General features: G+C 35.8%; 1 protein-coding gene across 17 annotated transcripts in view; it reads right to left on the bottom strand.

Annotated features, from left to right (window-relative positions):
• Positions 1-19,139, bottom strand: part of KIAA0586 (KIAA0586 ortholog) — a 122,952-nt gene that overhangs the window by 47,541 nt on the left and 56,272 nt on the right. For all 17 annotated transcript variants that reach the window (XR_012415827.1, XR_012415828.1, XR_010588497.1 and 14 more), the window contains 7 exons: positions 16,953-17,152; positions 12,497-12,656; positions 11,537-11,759; positions 10,748-11,001; positions 9,444-9,520; positions 7,469-7,603; positions 1,075-1,252 (listed from right to left, as the gene is read on the bottom strand). Coding sequence is in view for 14 of the 17 variants with exons in the window: in XM_065548854.2 (XP_065404926.1) it covers positions 1,075-1,252; positions 7,469-7,603; positions 9,444-9,520; positions 10,748-11,001; positions 11,537-11,759; positions 12,497-12,656; positions 16,953-17,152 (1,227 nt within the window). In the remaining 3 variants the exon portion in view is untranslated. The remainder of the gene's footprint in view (positions 1-1,074; positions 1,253-7,468; positions 7,604-9,443; positions 9,521-10,747; positions 11,002-11,536; positions 11,760-12,496; positions 12,657-16,952; positions 17,153-19,139) is intronic.

The raw sequence follows: 19,139 nt of genomic DNA, 5'->3' as shown, positions 1-19,139 counted from the left end.
GTATAAGGAATAAATGTCTACAGTATTATCTAATTTAACCTTGTCCTAAAGATCTGTTATGTCAGTTTTCATGGACTCGTTACATTTTTCTAGTACATATTAAAATAAATGCATCGGCTGGGCACGGTGGCTCACGCCTGTAATCTCAGCACTTTGGGAGGCTGAGGCGGGCAAAATACCTGAGGTCAGCAGTTTGAGACCAGCCTGGCCAACAGGGTGAAACCCTGTCTCTATGAAAATACAAAAATTAGCTGGGCATGGTGGCACACGCCTGTAATCCCAGCTACTCGGGAGGCTGAGGCAGGAGAATAGCCTGAACCCGGGAGGCAGGGGTTGCAGTGAGCTGAGATTACGCCATTGCATTCCAGCCTGGGCGACAGAGCAAGACTCCATCTCCAAAATAAATAAATAAATAAATAAATAAATAAATAAATAAATAAATAAAATAAAATAAAATAAAATAAAATAGGCCAGGTGTGATGGCTCACACCTGTAATCCCAGCACGTTGGGAGGCCGAGACGGGCGGATCACGAGGTCAGGAGATAGAGACCATCCTGGCTAATACGGTGAAACCCCGTCTGTACTAAAAATACAAAAAATTAGCCAAGTGTGGTGGCGGGTGCCTGTAGTCCCAGCTACTCGGGAGGTTTAGGCAGGAGAATGGCGTGAATTCGGGAAGTGGAGCTTGCAGTGAGCCGAGATTGCGCCACTGCACTCCAGCCTGGGTGACAGAGTGAGACTCTGTCTCTAAATAAATAAATACATAAACAAATAAGCAAATAAAATGAAATAAAAGTATCACAGTTAAAAAGTTTTAAGTGTATGTATGTGTATTACCAAAATTAATTCACATACCACCCATTGGTTCAAGTACCAACATTGATATATGAATCACATTTGGGGAAACACTGCTATATATACTATTAAAAAAGTTATCACCAAACTTTTCAATTATTAAAATCCCTTTTAATAAAGACATTTTGCAAGCCCCCATCTGAAAATAGGTATACTTTTCTCAACTTAGATTAGGGATACTACTATGACACATCAAGAAAAAATATTTTGGTGTATACCTGAAACTGCGTCAAACTGCCGAGATAATGGTTTAGGATCACACTGTTGATCCAAAGGCTGTACATTAGTGACAGGTGGCTGCATACAGAGAGAATGTCCCATTAAGATGTTTTCCGCTGCCGCTGTTAGCTGGGGTCTTTGTCCTTCACTAAGTTCACCCACACTGTTTTCCAAGTCCTTTAAAAAGTAGAAACAATTGTTAAAACCATTATATTAAAATCAAGTCAACACAGGAAATGTTTGCCAAATATCATGAACAATACCCTTTGACTCCCTGGAAGGTATTTTACAAACTGTCTTCTATGCCACATATACGTTACATGCAAGAAAAGTTCAAGAAGTTAGTCTAATAAGCCTAGTGATAGGCTTTGTTTTCAACATAATAATTTCATATATTTTATGAAATTAACCACTATTTTTCAAGCGCCAATTAAATACCAATAAAACATAAAATAAAAATTATATTACAATTTAAAATACTCAGTGGGGCCAGCACGGTGGCTCATGCCTATAATCCTAACACTTTGGGAGGCCGAGGTGGGTGGATCACTTGAGCTCAGGAGTTCAAGACCAGCCTAGGCAACATGGCAAAACCCCATCTCGACAAAAAATACAAAAATTAGCTGGGCATCATAGCACACACCTGTAGTCCCAGCTACTTGGGGGGCTGAGGCAGGAGGCTAGCTTGAACCCAGGAGGCAGAGGCTGCAGTGAGTGAGATTGCACCACTGTACTCCAGCCTGGGTGACAGAGTGAGACCGTGTCAAAAAAGACAAAAAAATCAAAACCACTAAATGCTGGTATGCATTACACATTGTTCATACAGCTTAAAATGGGAATAACAAAATTTCTCTCATTCTTCAAATGAATAAAAATTGCCTAAAGTTTGTTAGTGGAAACTTTACAATTAAACAACTGATGAGAATAATATACTTTAAACAGCATAAAGGTTACCCCATATATCAATAATAAGATTTTTATAAAAGTATAGAGGCCTGGATCACACCACCCAGCACTTTGGGAGGCCGAGGTGGGCAGATCACAAGGTCAGGAGTTTGAGACCAGCCTGGCCAATATGGTGAAAACCTGCCTCTACTAAAAAAAAAAAAAAAAAAAAAAAAAAATTAGCCGAGCGTGGTGGCAGGTACCTGTAGTTCCAGCTACCCGGGAGGCTGAGGTAGGAAAATCGCTTGAACTCGGGAGGCAGAGGCTGCAGTGAGCCAAGATCAAGCCACTGCACTCCAGCCTGGGCGACAGAGTGACGCTCTGTCTCAAAAAAAAAAAAAAGTATAGATATTATAGAAGACTACTTTAGTCATATTTAATAATGCTCTTTTCCCTTGGAAAAATAAAAAATACAAAAAGCACAGAATTGTTGGCCGGGCATGGTGGGTCACGCCTGTAATCTTAGCACTTTGGGAGGCCAAGGCGAGCGGATCACCTGAGGTCAGGAGTTCCAGACAAGCCTGACCAATATGGCAAAAACCCATCTCTACCAAAAATACAAAATTAGCAGGCGTGGTAGTGCATGCCTGTAATCCCAGCTACTCGAGAGGCTGAGAATCGCTTGAACCCAGGAGGCGGAGGTTGCAGTGAGCCGAGATCCCGCCATTGCACTCCAGCCTGGGCAACAAGAGTGAAACTCTGTCTCAAAAACAAAACAAAACAAAACAAAACAAAATTGTTTTAAATGAAATCTATGAAATAAATGAATAACTGAAAAAATATAAGACTCCTATTTTCTTTCTGTATTAAAAAATTATATATCCTAATCACCAGTACATTTTATGACTTGAGATACTCTAATTAATGAATTTACTAATTAAGAACTGAAGAAAAATTCCAATATCTGAAAGCTCCCATGTTTCTCATTTAAAAGGGGTTTAATTTCAACCAACAAGTGTTTTTATTTTACTAGAATATATGAAGAAATCACTGCTGAAACATCTTTGATGATTCCATTGACTATAAAATAAAAGCTAAACTTCTTAGCTCAACATTCAAGACTCTCTTTAATTTGTCTTCATTCTCCTATGTACATCTCTCTCTCTCCTTATTCTCTTAGCCTGACTCTTCTTTAGGAATACTGATTGCCTCAACATCCTTTAAATTAAAAAATACTGTTTCATAATTAATATGAAATCCCTTGGAGACTCTTGGGCAGTGTTTAGAATGATGGCAATTATATTTTCTCCAGAAATTGAGAAATATTTCACAATGCATATACTACTCTGACAATCTACAGTAACTTCTCTGTTGTGAATCTGTTTTCTAGGATACTTGTAACTGCTGAACTATTTAACACCTTAAGAATACTCTATGACCCTACTGAAGATTTATCTTGCCTATTTACAAAATGCCCTCATACTCACAAGTATCTCTGAGTTTTGGATTATACTCAGTGCTTAAACTCATGTCAATTTAAGTCAGGCTGCCTATAATACAGAGTAATATACCTAGCCCATCTACATATATGTACAAATTACAGTTTGCCATCAGCCAGCTCTCACTGACCTAATGCCCCTCTGAGCAAGAAGTTTCAAGCACAAAGAAAAGCCATTATTTTCTTAGCAAAACAATATTTTAACTTACAATGTATCACTACTACTAGTTCTTATTACAAACAAATGTAATAGTCCTTTAGACAGGAAAATATGCAAAATGTCACTGTTAATCCGACTGGCAAAAATTTAAGATTAAAAGCATTATGTGTGACATGGGAAAGGGATCTCATACATTAGGGCAATTTTTCAGTGCCTACTTAAATTATGAATGCTTATATCTTTGAGCCAGCAATTCCATGCCTTAGTATCTAAATCTAGAAAAATAATTTCTCATGAGTACAAAAAAAGGATTTTATACCTAGTATAGTTTGATTAGGGAATAACTGGAACCAATCTAAAAATCCTTCAATAGGAGAATAATTAAACTATGGTATACTACATGGTAGGTAAAAAGAATACAGATCTTCAGGATTTATGTTAAATTTTAAAAAGCCTTTGCAACTAGCTTTTTAAAATTTAAAATTGCACAACAAAATATACGCACACCTCAAAATTATATACTAAGCCAGAAATGGTGGCTCACGCCTATAATCCCAGGACTTTGGAAAGCTAAGGTAGGAGGATCACTTGAGGTCAGAAGTTGGAGATCAGCCTAGGCAACAGAGTGACACCCCATCTCTACAAAAAATAAAAAATTAGCTAGGCATGGTGCATGCCTATAGTGCCAGCTATTCTGGGGGCTGAGGTGGGAGGATTGCTTGAGTCCAAAAGTTTGAGGCTGCAGTGAGCTGACTGAGCCACTGCACTCCAGCATGAACAACAGACTGAAACTCTGTCTCAAAAAAATTCATACATATATATACACACACACATATACATATACACAAATATATTTTTATACATATACAAATGGTTAATGCTTAGAAAAAGATCTGGAGAAAATAGAATTCTAACTTCCGCATTGCTGGTCTAGCCAGGACAGCACAATAACAGGCTGACAGCTCTCAAAATCAACACTAGAGTAACTACAGAGGTGAAAAAGAACCCATAGATTCTGAGAACTAAAGTAAAAGTTGTGAAAACCCGCTGGAAAGACAGACAGTTAACTTAAACTGGTATGTGTGGAAAGAAAGGGGCTGCATCCTAGGGAAGAGGCTGTGTGGAGGAGCTTCGTGACAGGAATGACTGGAGAAAAGTGCTTGTTTCTTCCTCCATTAATTTGAGATCACTGCTTGCCCCGCAACCATAAAAGTCTTCTTGTCAACAACCCCAGCTGCAAATGCTGGCGCCCCAGAGTAATATCAGGGAACATGAAGGCCTAGCTATGGTGACAACTATAGATGAAATCTGTCCAGAAGCCCATCCGTGGGCATTCATTCCTTCACCTTCTTCCCCTCCAAACCCCAGGACTAGCGGATTATAAACCCTCTCAAAGCAACTTCTTCCTAAGGGCTTAAAGACAATAATCACCAGAAGAGCTATATAGTGGAGTAACAGCAACCAGCAGGGACAGTGACCAAGGGTGGCTCTGTGCTACCTGAGGCTCTCCTCCCTAGGGCTCTCTCCTCCCCTCTTCTTCAACTCTCTGAAACAGACCATGGACTGGTTTTATCCTTACCCAAATTCTCAGACAGAATAGTTGATCCCATCAGTGAAATATGAACTCACAGGTCAAAAGAACCAGATACCTGAGAAGTCAATAAGTTTAAAAAAGAAAAAAAAACAGACAACAAAGTGAATGATATTAATCAGACAGACAGACACAGAGTAGGTGATAAGAAAATACATTAAAATGCAAAGCAAAAAAAAAAGAAAACAAGAATGTCAAGTATGAAAAATACAATAAATGGGATAAACAGTATGGTAGAGAACAAATTAATAGTTAGCAGATCAGATTGGGGAGCTCTCCCAGAACGGAGAAGAAAAGAAAGAGATAGAAAATTTAAGGTATAAAAATAGAAATAGAAGTGTCAATATCTAGAAATAAGAGTTTGGGAGGCGGGGGGTGGAAATGAAAGGGAGAAAGAAATAATGAAGATAAATTTCCCAGCATCTAAAAGATAAAAAGGTCTGATAAAATTGAACAAATAAATACAGATATTAGTGATTTTCAAAAAGAAAACTGGGATTAGTCAGTGGAATTTATAAATTATGCAGACACTTCTGCTATTTGCCATCTCTTTTTGTACCATTTGCTTGTCTCATTCTCACTCCCTCCTTCCCTCTCCCTCTTTCTCTCTCCTTTTCCCGCGTACATGCACTTTCTCTCTCTCCCGTCCCTTCTTTCTCTCTCTCAACTTACTGGTTTCGATACTAAGCACCTTAGTTTCTGCAGCTATGAGAGTACGTTTTTGAATTTAGCAACACAGACATCACAACTAATATTTTTCCGGTGAAATCAATTTTTGGTCTGTTGCTAACTAAAGTTACAGAAAATTTAATTATTTTAAATTTAGAAGGAATATGTTAAGGAATATGTTAAGCTTTCATTTTTTCCCATTACTAAATTTTATATCTTCTCCTATCTTTCCTAATCATTTAAAGTTTTAAGAATAAAAATAGGAAATAAAACCAACCATCTCCTTGGGCCCTATATAGTCTTTAGATCTCCAGCTCATCTAAAGCCAGTTAACATTTGTTCATGCAAAGACAACCAGATATGATAGAAACAGCACTATAGATCAAGAATCCTAGTCCCAGCTCCATCATTAACCAGTCTGAATGACAATGTTGTATATTTCTACCTGGAATTTCCTTAAGCACCTTAAATTTGATGTGTATATCAAACTCATTACTTTCCCCATAAAATCTGGCACTCTTCTCTCTGCACTTCTAAGCCAACAACTCTACAATCACCTACCCAGGCTCCCAAGGTAGGAACTTCAAGATTATCCTTAAAAAAAAAGCTTCTTTACCTTTCTCAACCAACGACCAATTACTGTCAATCCTATGCCCTTAAATTTAAATCTCTCTCCTCTCTATTTCTGCTGTAACTGTCTTTGTTCATATTATCATTCTCTCTTGCTGGGTCTACTACAGTGGTGTTCTGACAGATCTCCCCCGTCTCACTCATTTGTTTATGGCTTCATACTCCTTCCTAAGGCAACTCCTTTGCCCAAAAACCTTCATGGGCTCCACAGAGCCCAAGCCTTAACATGGCCTAAATAAAATGTTCTTTATGATCATCTGGTTCAATCTACTTCTCCACACATATCTGATTCTTTATCTAAAGTTCTAGCCACACAGAAATTTTCAATACTTTCCAAATATGCTTTAATATTTCTTGGCTCTCATCCCTTAACAAATGGTATTTCTGCTTCTGAAATGCCCTTCCCCCCTTTCATTGCTGCCTGCAAAGTCCTACTCCATCTTTAAAGACTGACATCAATGTAATATTGTGTATGAAGTGTCATCTAACTTCAAGCAGAGTCTTTTCTCCTGTGTGTTCATATAGCTTGTAAATACAGCTTGTAAATACAGCTATTTGATCAGTTATTGCACTGTTGAATAATTACTTGTGTAAGCCCTTATCTTCCTTCATGACTGTAAGCTGCTTAAAGGTAGGGGTCATGTCTTATTTATCTTTGTATCTTTTCCCAGGTTGTGTCTGGCATATAACGGATACTCAATAAATAATTGCATAATGAATGAATAATCCTCACAAAGCTTTAGCTTTTTTAGCTGTAGAATAAGGTGGTTGGAACAGATGGTCTAAATTCCTTTCAGTTACAAAACTCTACAGTTCTATGACTCCAAGTTAAAATTGCTATAACACTGATCCTTGAAAAAACAAAATACTAGCATGCTTTAACTAGTAGTAAGAATATTTTAATTTTTTTCCTGTATTTATATCTAACCAAAAAAAAACGTCATTAAAGTTAAAAAGTACCTCTGAATGACAGACTGCTTGCTGTGAAACTGCTGACTCCTGGTTTTGTTTAGCAAGAACAGAAAGAATTGCATCTGCATGAAATTTTTTATGGGGCATCCTAATCACTTGCCCTTCACTAGGAGGATCATCTTCCTAAAAGAAATGTAAAGACAATTAATAAAAATAAATTATTTCGAACAATTGCGTTTTTCTCAATTTAAGATTAATAAAAACTTAGCAGTCATGAAATGACGGTATTAGCATTTTTGGAAAGGAGATGAACTCTTTATTTTCATCCAGTTCTCATTTCCATTTGTCTATAATAAAAGCCCTCTACCTTTGCCTCAAATATAAACCACAGTATAATTCGGTAACACGTAAACTGGAGATTATAAAAACATAAAAATCAAACCGTCTGTCCCATGCAGTTGAGCTACTATGAATCTTAAATGTTTTTTACGATAGCACTGTTTTTGGGTCACAGCCTCCTCTTGGTATTTCTGCAGTAAAGCAATGCCACAGTGTGGCAATGGGGGCAAAGCATTGTAATGCTGCAACCTGGACCACAAGCAAAAATGAAAAACTGCAGAAGTATGGTATGGCAGCGATAGACCTCAATGTCCCTTTGCCTTTGGGCTGACATCCGGCTTACTTGGTGAGGGCACTGGTATTGAAGACCCTCACTGGAGCACCCTGTATAGGCTTCTTCGTGCCTCAAAATAGGCTCGTCTCAACAATGAGGAACAGTGTGGGCCTCAGAGTCCAACAAAGGAGACTATCTTATAAATACAGGTATTAACATGATTTTAAATTATAAGTACCTATCCCCTAGCTATGTATAGATAAATGCCAACTGGTACATGACTTCGAGTTATTTGGGGTTTTTCCAGATTGTACTTTTGTATTTGACTTTATTATGAATTTGTAGCATAAGATTTAGGCGTAGTAAAAATAGCAAAATTAGAATTTAGTTTCAAATGTAGAAAAACAGAAACAAGTTATAATTTAGTCTTGGTTCGGTTTAGCTATTTACTTTAAATAAATTTAAACATGCTTTGCCACTTGAAAAAGTTCAAAGAAAGGAGAAAAGTGCTATCATGGTACACTAAATAGGCCAAATGTTAGTAATGCTTCTCTGAAAATAAAGATATCTCATTTATGCCTTCTTCCCATATTATTTCATAAAAGTGATTGCTGTGCTCTCTTCACAATTAACTCAACCAATTACTTGCAATAAATAATTACTGTTTAAAAATTGTTTCATTAAAATCTTATCAAAAACTTATTAATGAAGTATTTTCATAGGCCTATGTGAAATAACTTTAAAAAACAGCAACAATGCTTTAAAAAGATGTGAATAAATATAGATGATAGTTGAGTACAATTATCTTTCCTTGCTTAGGTTGTTTAAAAATATATAAAGTAAAGATTTCTATTCCTTAATGATTTTTTCAAAAGAAAATTCTTACTATCATTTCTATATATTTATATATAATGTGATATTTTTAAATACCAACTTTTGCTTCTACAGAGATAGATAAAAACTAGAAAGGGTTAGCATCCCTGGACCTCATTTTTCTTTTTAAGCCATTAAATTTAAACATTTATTAGCACAAAGAATTATAATCATGGTTAGGGAAAAATAACAAATGTATTATAAGAGAGTTGGTTGAAATAGGAAAGAGCCTGCTTAAATATTGTAAAGACAACATACAGAGGTAACAATTTGCAATCAGCTAGATTTCATTACCTAATTACATTAAATGTATTTTTTTTCCCTAGAGCCACAACGGTGAATAATAACTTTTTTTCATTCTCACAATTATAAGATTATATAATGAAATGTGCAAGAAGCCCTAAATTATTTCATGGTTATTTTACTAAATTTTGTGTCTTTAACTCAAAAAATTGAGAAAAAACCTGATCAATGGCAACCAATTCATAAAGATATTCTTCCTATCAGAATTCAGTGTTGGAGTCGATCGTTACTTACCATTTCAACAGCATCATGCAGAGTGCTGGATAAGCTATCATTAAGGTTTGTCAGGTACAGTCCTACATCTTCTAAAACTAGAAATTAAAATATAAAAATTTAGAAAAAAAAAAAGAAACACAAATTTAGTAAATAATCTGACCACAAAGCCATAGCATATTAGATTCAAAATTATACTGCAATGGAAATATTGGCAAAGTTTATAAACAAGTAATTCACAAACTACTCAATCTTACCAGTTTTTTAAAAGTATAATTTATAACAAAGATGAGAATTTTGTTTAACCTACAAGTTTGTTAGAAATTAAAAACTATAAATATCAATTGTAGTTATGAAATTGAGAAACGGGTACTCTCATATACTGCTGATATAATTAAAACAGATTAAGAGCTAACAATCCTTTCTAGAACTTAAAGCAATAAAGTAGACTAAGCAATTTCACTTTAAGGCATGTATTCTAAGGAAGAGACTAGATAAGTGCACCAAAAATATATATACATGAAAGGATGGTAATTAGAGAGTTGTGTATAGACTGAAAGCATTGAAAACAATCTAAATGTCTTCTATTAAGGGAGTAAATAGACTACACAGCCATAAAAGAAAAATAAGAAAACTATGGAGTCATATTAAAAGATATCCACAATACATTATTAGGTAAAAAAAAATTCAGCTTTCAGGCTGTGTGTGGTGTTTCAGGCCTACAATTTCAGCCCTTTGGGAGGCCAAGGCGTGCGGATCACTTGAGCTCAGACGTCTGAGACCAACCTGGGCAAAATGGCGAAATCTCATCTCTACAAAAAAATATAAAAGTTAGCCCGGCATGGTGGCACATGCCTGTAGTCCCAGTTACTCAGAAGGCTGAGGTGGGAGTATTGCTTGAGCCCGGGAAGTTGAGGCTGCAGTGAACCATGATCACGCCACTGCACTCTAGCTTGGAGGACAGAGTGAGAACCTGTCTCAAAAAAAAAAAAAAAAAAAAAAAAAAAATTCAGGTTTCAAAACAATATGCATAATAAGATCCTATTTTTAAAGGTAAACATACATCCATAGACAAAAAAGACTGGAAAGGTCTACCCAAAACCATTAATAGTGATATTATTTCTAGAGGGTGGGATTATGTGGAAGATTTTACTTTCTGAAGTTAAGACCCAGAAAAGTTAACTAAATTGCATTGAGCCCCCCATTCTTTCTACTGTACCATGTTAAATCTTGAAAGTTAAGTAAAAACACTTTAAACAGGAAAGTATTATTTAGGGGATTACCATAATCTAACAAGTGAAATCAATTAATACAAATTAACTTACTCTTGGGGGCCAATTTTTGACCACAGCTAAATAAAATCTCTCCTTCAGAGACGGGTTTATCTAAAGTTTCAGTTTCAGTGACAGTAACACTCAATGTGCTCTCCAGTGTTGATGAATCAGAACCTGGCATCTGTGAAGGGGAAGGGGCCTTGGTGCCAGCAGGAAATGGCATAAAGGAAACTGGCTCTGGAGGTGGAGGCTGAGCAGGGAAATCCATACTCTCTGGTTCTTCATCCTTAGCCACAGACATTACACTAAGAAAATAAACACATATTTTGAGCTTGTTAGGTCACTGAAGGCCTGTATTCATTTTGATATAAAAAATAGACTTGAAGACTATGTCTCCTTTAGCGAAATATTTTCTTAAATCTGCACTACTATAATTAACAAGATTTTTAAAAATTGTTTTCATGCTTTAATCATAGGCCATCTTGAAAGCTCTTCCAGACATCAAATAAATCTACAGAGATATATAAAAATACAAAAGTTAACTGATGATAGTAAACAATGACCCACAATAGTGAGAAATTGTTTTCTATTTTATTAACAATGTAATAGATATCTTTATTTCTATCTGTTTCAAACCTTTTAAGAAAAAAGGTGAAGGTATAATTTGATAATTTTTCAAAACTCAAAATTTATGAAAGTTCTTTCTTTCAAAGTATAAGGTAGTTTATAAACTATCTGTGGTTTATAAAGCTTTGTATAATATTTCTATGTTTTCAACGGATTACAGAAGTCAAACGTAAGTTGAAATGTACAGTTACTAGTGAGTATGTTCTCATTTACATAGCTCTTGGATGAAGTTCTTCTTGAGGTGAGTTAGGGTTCTCTTCTTCCAGTGGCAGGTCTCCATCACCCCATGGCTTGGGAAGCTCTGGGCTCGATACCTTCAATTTATCAATGGAAATATCTGACAAAGTTGGGGTAAAAACTGCCACCGCTGGAGGAGGTGTAGTAGTAGGGGTAACCGTTGGAGTTTTAACAAGCATGATGGCAGGCATATCATCTCCTAAAGATTTTTTTTTTAAAAAAAGAAAAAGATAGTAGTCAGTAAAGAACTCCATAGGATGGCATGATACATTGCTTCAGATATCCTTTACCATTTTAGCACACAAATAATGGCAATTATAATTAATAATAATAATGACAATGGTGGTAGCCATTAATGTGAAAATCCCTAAATTTAATAAAGCATTAAAAAATACCCTTGAGAAGATATAATTTTTAATACTTAAAGTAGTCTAAGCATCTATTCAATTATATACTTTTTTTTTTTTTTGAGACAGAGTCTCACTCTATCACCCAGGGTGGAGTGCAATGCTGCGATATCGGCTCACTGCAACCTCTGCCTCCCGGGATCAAGCAATTCTCCTGCCTCAGCCTCCTGAGTAGCTGGGATTACAGGCACATGCCACCACGCCTGGCTAATTTTTGTATTTTTAGTAGACAGGGGTTTCACCATGTTTGTCAGGCTGGTCTCAAACTCTTGACCTCGTGATCCACCTGCCTCAGCCTCCCAAACTGCTGGGATTATAGGTGTGAGCCACCATGCCTGGCCTCAATTACAGACTTAAAGAAGTTGCAATCAATTCCTAAATTTCCTTGTGAGAAAAAAATGATTTACTAAAACCTAGTAAGCAACAAGTACATATACAATAATCTCAAAAAGCATCTTATAAGACAATCATGAAACTGTATTTAATAGTTGCTAATATTAAAACTGAGTTATAGAAATAAAGTTTCTACCTTTTTCAGCATATATTTCTTTCACAGGAAAAGTCATATCATGATCTGAATCACAGGGAGAAGAATCTGGAGTCTTTACCAAAACACACTCCTTAGTAGGTGATGAAGGTGAGCAAGGAGGCGTAGGCTGTGGAGTAGCCAGTGGGGTACACACTCTTGCCTAAAATAAATTAATACAATAAGATAAACTGTGTTTATAATCACCCAAATAAAAGTAAATTGAAATAATAACATGAACTCATTCATAGGCTACATATAATTTAAATTGATGGTGGGGTTAAGTACCCTACCTCTTGAACCTCTACCTGTTAGTCTACAACTGGCCTGCAGAAAGTCGCAGGCAATTGAAATAACTCTGCCTCTGAAGTGGTCTCCACAGAATTCTAAGGCACCCTCTTTTAAAATAGAGAAGAGGTAATTTACATTCCTACCAACAGTGTATAAACATTCCCTTTTCTCTGCAGCCTCACTAGCATCTGTTGGTGTGTATTTTGCTGTTATTAGTTTGTTTTTAAAATTTTTAATTTTTAATTTTTGTGGGTACATAGGAAGTGTATATATTTATGGCGATCTGTTTTTTTTTTTTTTTACTTTTTAATAATAGCCATTCTGACTGAAATGGTATCTCACTGTGGTTTTAATTTGCATTTTTCTGATGATTAGTGATGATGAGCATTTTTTCATATGTTTGTTGACGGCTTGTATGTCTTCTTTTGAGACCATACTGGGTATATACCCCAAGGATCATTATACCAAAAAGACACATGCACTCATAAGTTCATTGCCACACTATTCACAACAGCAAAGATGTGGAGTCAACCTAGGAGCCCATCAATGGTGGACTGAATAAAGAAAATGTGGTATACATACATCATGGAATACCACACAGCCACAAAAAAGAACAAAATCATGTTATTTGCAGCAACATGGATGGAGCTGGAGGCCATAATCCTGAACAAACTGAGGAAGAAAAAAACAAATACCACATGTTTTCACTTATAAGTGAGAGCTAAACATTCAGCACACATAGACATAAACATGAGAACAGTAGACACTGTGGACTATGATGGCAGGGGGCAGGAGGGAAGAAGGGGGGAATGGGTTGAAAAACTACTTTTGGGTACTACGCTCACTATCTGGGTCCAATATATCCATATAACAGTCCTACACATGTACCCCCTATACCTAAAATAAAAGCTGAAATTTTAAAAATAAAGAAGACAGAAAGATGAAACAGACAAAGCTGAAGATCAAACCCAATTACAAACATGAAGGAAAGGCATAAAACAGAAAGGAAGCATTTTAACTGATTGACAAGATACCAAACAAAAAATCAGCCTTTTGGAACACACAAAATACTGAGTATATAAAAAGTAATGGAAGGATAAGAAAAAGTGGGAGTTAGAGAGAAGCGAAGACAGCAGGGAGATGGAAAGTACTGGAGAAGGAAAAATGTAACAATTTAATATTAATTTGTTGAATAGGTAATCATTCAAATGGTTCAAACTTCAAAAGGTACAAAAGGATAGTGAAAATTAAGTGTGTCTCCTGCTCTTGTCCTTTCTACCTAGAGCCCTTCCTCAGAGTTATCAAATAATCTTGACCTCAGTCATTTCATGTGTATGACATATGGATATATCTATGGACTAAGTTCCCAGAAGTGGGACTGCTCAATTAAAGAACTAATTATGTTTTTAATTTGAATAGATATTGCCAGCTTTCCTGCTACAGGATTTTACTATTTTACACTACCACCAGAAGGTAGGAAAATGACAACTTCCCCCAGAATTATCAAACTTTTAGAGTTTTGCCTATTTGACAGTAAAAATTGCATTTCAATAACTTGTTTTCTTATTATCTATGAGGTTGATCATCTTCATCTTTTTATATGTACACGGGTGATTTGTATTTCTTCTATGTGTATGAACTGTCTGCTCTTGTCCTCTGACCATTTTAAAAATACATTATTTGGGCCAGGCACGGTGGCTCACGCCTGTACTTCCAGCACTTTTGGAGGCTGAGACAGGTAGATCATGAGGTCAGGAGTTCGAGACCGCCTGGCTAACATGGTGAAACCTCGCTTCTACTAAAAATGCAAAAATTAGCTGGGTGTGGTGGCGGGCAACCGTAATCCCAGCTACTTAGGAGGCTGAGGCAGGAGAATCATTTGAACCTGGGAGGCAGAGGTTGCAGTGAGCCAAGACAGCACCACTGCACTCCAGCCTGGGCGACATGAGTGAAACTCCGTCTCAAAAAAAAAAAAAAAAAAAAATATATATATATATATATATATAAAATATATATATATAATATATAATTTGACTTTTTCTTCATTCTAAAAAGTCTTTATATAAGGTGATTATGCTTTATTTATTCTGTATTATGGGTTGCAAATTAAGATGCAATTTAAAACCATGAAGCATATTAGAATTTCTATAGCATTGCTTAATAATTAGTGTACTCTTAGCCTTCATTTTAAAATGAAAGAAGTACACTATGTCTTTTTTTCTTCTTGACTGCATAAACATAGAGCATGGAAGTGTTGTTTTCAAATATAACACTATATTTAATATATATAACTCAGCATGATTAAAGAATCCAAAGGTATTCTTCTAGTATTGGTAATGGATAATAAAAATGATAAACTATTAGTAACTGAGTATTTATTTACCAAGTTCTAGGCACTAGATTAAGCTCTGTCCATATATCATCTCACTTAATCTTCCACAAAACTTTGGCTAAGAAAACAGTACCATAAAGATGTCAATCCTTCTTAAATGAAACCAGTCAAAATTGGTTTAATTCCCACTGAAATCTCAACAATATTTTTTATAGAACTTAAGAACTAACTTTAAAATATATGTAAGAGATTAAAAGGCCAAGAAAAGCCATGACAATTCTGAAGATAAAGAGTGATAAGTCGCAGGCTGGGAGTAGTGCTTGCCCTACTAGATATTCAGTAAGCAGATTTTGGCAAAGCCATGGTCATTTAAACTAAGTATTCTATCTTTATTACAGAGATAAAACTAAAGTAGTGGAGCTTGGAATTCAAATTCCAAGTTTTACCAACCCCAAAGTCCAAGCTCTTTACCCTGGTTTTCCCACATTTTCTCATCCAATTACCCTCCTGAAAATACATGCAATACATAGGCAAAAAGCAAACCAAAGTAATTGGCATAGAAAAAACCATAACCCTGACCACATCTGTACTGCATATATTCCCAATGAGCTCATAAAGCACAGATCAAAACTACAGATCAAATCTTTGGCACACTAATCACATTATACCACAACAATCTCTACAAAAGTAAAATACAGTATATAACTTTATGTTTATACATAGAATGATGTTTAAATGTTTCACGTATGTAAAATGATGTCCTTGTGATCTATAGGATCAGAAGTAACTACAGTTTTAAATAGCTGGTAATACAGAGTAAATTTTGGCTTCGTATAATAGGTTATAAATTCTTTTTAACACAAGTAAGGTTGATTAAACAAGCAATAAAAGTTCCTGAAATGTATTTTCTCTTAAAGATTAAAAATATCAGTTTATATAATAACGCAAAGCAATATATGATCCTTGGCTATATCTTGATTTAAAAAAAACTATAAAGGATATTTTTCAAACAATTAGGGAAATCTAAATATAGTCTCTATATTCTATATTACTAACATGTCAGTGTTAAATTTGGGGGGTCTGATAATGTTTGGTTATGTAAGAAAGCAACTTGTTCTGTGGTGATACTGCTGATGCTTCTGAGGTAAAGTGTTATGCTGTCTGTAACTTTCAAATGGTTTTTAAAGGATATATAATACATAGTAGATATAAAGAGATTTTTATAAGTGTGCCAAAATATTATCAATCAATAAATATGAATGACCCTTGAATAAGTAACTAAATAAAAACATAGGTTTGAACTGTGAGAGGCCAATCATACAAATTTGGTTTTTTCAACCAAATGTGGATCAAAAACAGTACTCATGAGATAAGAAATGCATATATATAGAGGGCTGATGTTTTATATTCTTCAGTTTTACAGGGCCAACTATGAGACTTGAGTATGCAAGGACTGGCCAATTTTCCATGTATACCAATAACTGTATAGGTAAAAGGTGTACAGATGTTCATTGTATCATATTTTCAACTATTGTATAGATTTAAAAGTTTTTAAAATAAAATGCTGGGGGAGATGTTACTTTAATCATAGCAACAAGGAATAAAATTCTACCACAAGTTGGGCATGGTGGCTGGTGCCTCTAATCCCAGCTACTCAGGAGGCTGAGGCAGGAGGATCACTTAAGCCCAGAAGTTCAAGACCAGCCAGGGCAATATATAAAGACCATGTCTCTAAAAATGATAATACTTCTACCACAAACCATGATCTTATGGTATGTGGCTTAAAATTCATCTATTTTACTATTCTTCAATAAATGTATCCAAAATTCCCCATACCGGCAAATATGTTTCATTTGTTGAAGCATCCCCAGAAACACCTGTAGCAACAGGACCTTGCTTCTTTGCTTCTCTGTCACCCAGCATGACCTCAATGGTCTCAGCAAGGGCTTCGTTCACAAAATGGTTAATCACGTCTGAGTTCACAGGAACACCAGCATCAACAAAAAGCTGGAGGGCGCCACTGCTTGTTCCTTCCACTAAAAGTAAAAAAAAAATCAGAATGAGTGGGCAAGAAACAAGCTTGCAATTCAAACTTTCATTATTATTATTATTATTATTATTATTATTATTATTATTACTTTTCTTGAGATGGAGTCTCACTCTGTCACCCAGGATGGAGTGCAGTGATATGATCTTGGCTCATTGCAACTGCCACCTCCCAGGTTCAAGCGATTCTCCTGCCTCAGCCTCCTGAACAGCTGGGACTACAGGCATGTGCTACCATGCCTGGCTAATTTTTGTATTTTTAGTAGAGATGGGGGTTTCGCCATGTTGGCCAGGCTGGTCTTGAACTCCTGACATCAGGTGATCTACCTGCCTCGGCCTCCCAAAGTGCTGGGATTATAGACGACAGCCACCACGCCTGGACCAAACTTTCATTCTTAAAAGTTCAGAGATGCCAATATATGTGTATGGAGGTGAGTGGGGGAGGGTGGAAAGAGGAATAAAAATGAAAATACAAACATATCTACTTATGAAAAAGACTAAGTGGACAACTTACATAACAAATATTCTCTGTAAATAAAAAAAAAAAGGGAGACGAAAATTTACTTAGGTGGCCTCTTCTCTACTACTATAGAATTTAGTGATAAAAATGGGCACATTAAATGCCCTCATCTGAATACAACTCACATTTCCAAGAGTATAACAAGAGGAAACTCTGTGACAGATCTCGACTAAAACAAAAGAATGCACTAAATATGAAGGCAAATCTCCCTTCCTTCTAGTTCCAGATACATCAGTTATTAACATCTACTGCAGTTGAGGTGCTTGTTATCATATGTCCTATAGGTATATTAATTTCTGAATGGGTTGTACTTTTCACTTACATTAATGTACATCAAATTAAGTAAAACTTCCTGAATAGACTTTACTTGACTTAAAGTAGTGATATTTATAAAGCTCCATGTGGAAAATAAGTGGATACTAATCTGTACAACCTGATGGAGATGTGACCTCATCAAAGAGTACTCCTTAAGTAATACAACTATAGTAACAATATCCAGAATTCCCTAAAAAGTGGGTAGAAGTGTAGTGGGATCACTTGTTGATGGGGTAAGTAACAGCAATTTGCTCTTGAGTTACCAGAGCAGAGACTATCACGATCCCAAATTTATATTCAACAATATATGTTGATACATCTCCTTTTTAGTTTCCATAATTCACTCTTTGAGCATGGCCAAAAATCAGAACATCTTTTTTATAAGGCCTAAAATCCCTACCCAGACACTGGCAAAACAAAAGCAAACACCAATCTTTTACAGGGAAGAAAACAGGATCTAAATAACCAATTTGTAAATTGTCTGATTTTCACCAGGAAAACAATTTTCTCATAAATTTGTTGTTCATTTTTGTCCTTCCCTCAAAGATGAGATGATAAAGAAAACCAGGATAGTAACAACAGAAGGCATGTGAGCTATGCTAAACAGGAGAAATTAACCAAATGCAACAATAAACTCTATGAAGCTGGGATATAGGGTATGGCTGAGTGGGGAATGAAGAAGAGTAAAGCAAAGAAAATAGAGCAAATAATAACTCCAAGGCTTTAGAGATTATGCGTGCTGGGAGAATTGTGATATCAAAAATGAGAAGCATTTTAGACATACTAAGGATGAGATGCCAGGGGAGCATCAAGCAGAATATTCACCAACCAGCAGAACTGCAAGTTGTCGGCCCAAATACATGGCTTAGGGTTCATCAACTGACACAGGATAACTAATGTCAGGAGGAAACTGGAAAAAACAGAAAAGAGGGCAAAGCATGGGAACTAGTGAAATAAATGTATTCAAGTAGCAGAAAATAAAATGAGAAAATGAAGGTCTTAAAGAAGTTAAAAAAAAAAAAACAAAAAAAAAAACAAAAAAAAAACAAGAGGAAGAATAACAGAATGAAGTTTAAGAAGCCAACACCAGGAGAAGAGTTTAAGAATCAGAGATGGTCAATAGTGCCTATGCTTGAGCCATC

The sequence above is a fragment of the Macaca fascicularis genome, chromosome 7, assembly GCF_037993035.2.
Source record: "Macaca fascicularis isolate 582-1 chromosome 7, T2T-MFA8v1.1".
NCBI classification, from domain to species: domain Eukaryota; kingdom Metazoa; phylum Chordata; class Mammalia; order Primates; family Cercopithecidae; genus Macaca; species Macaca fascicularis.
This window is presented reverse-complemented; position numbering and strand designations above follow the sequence as displayed.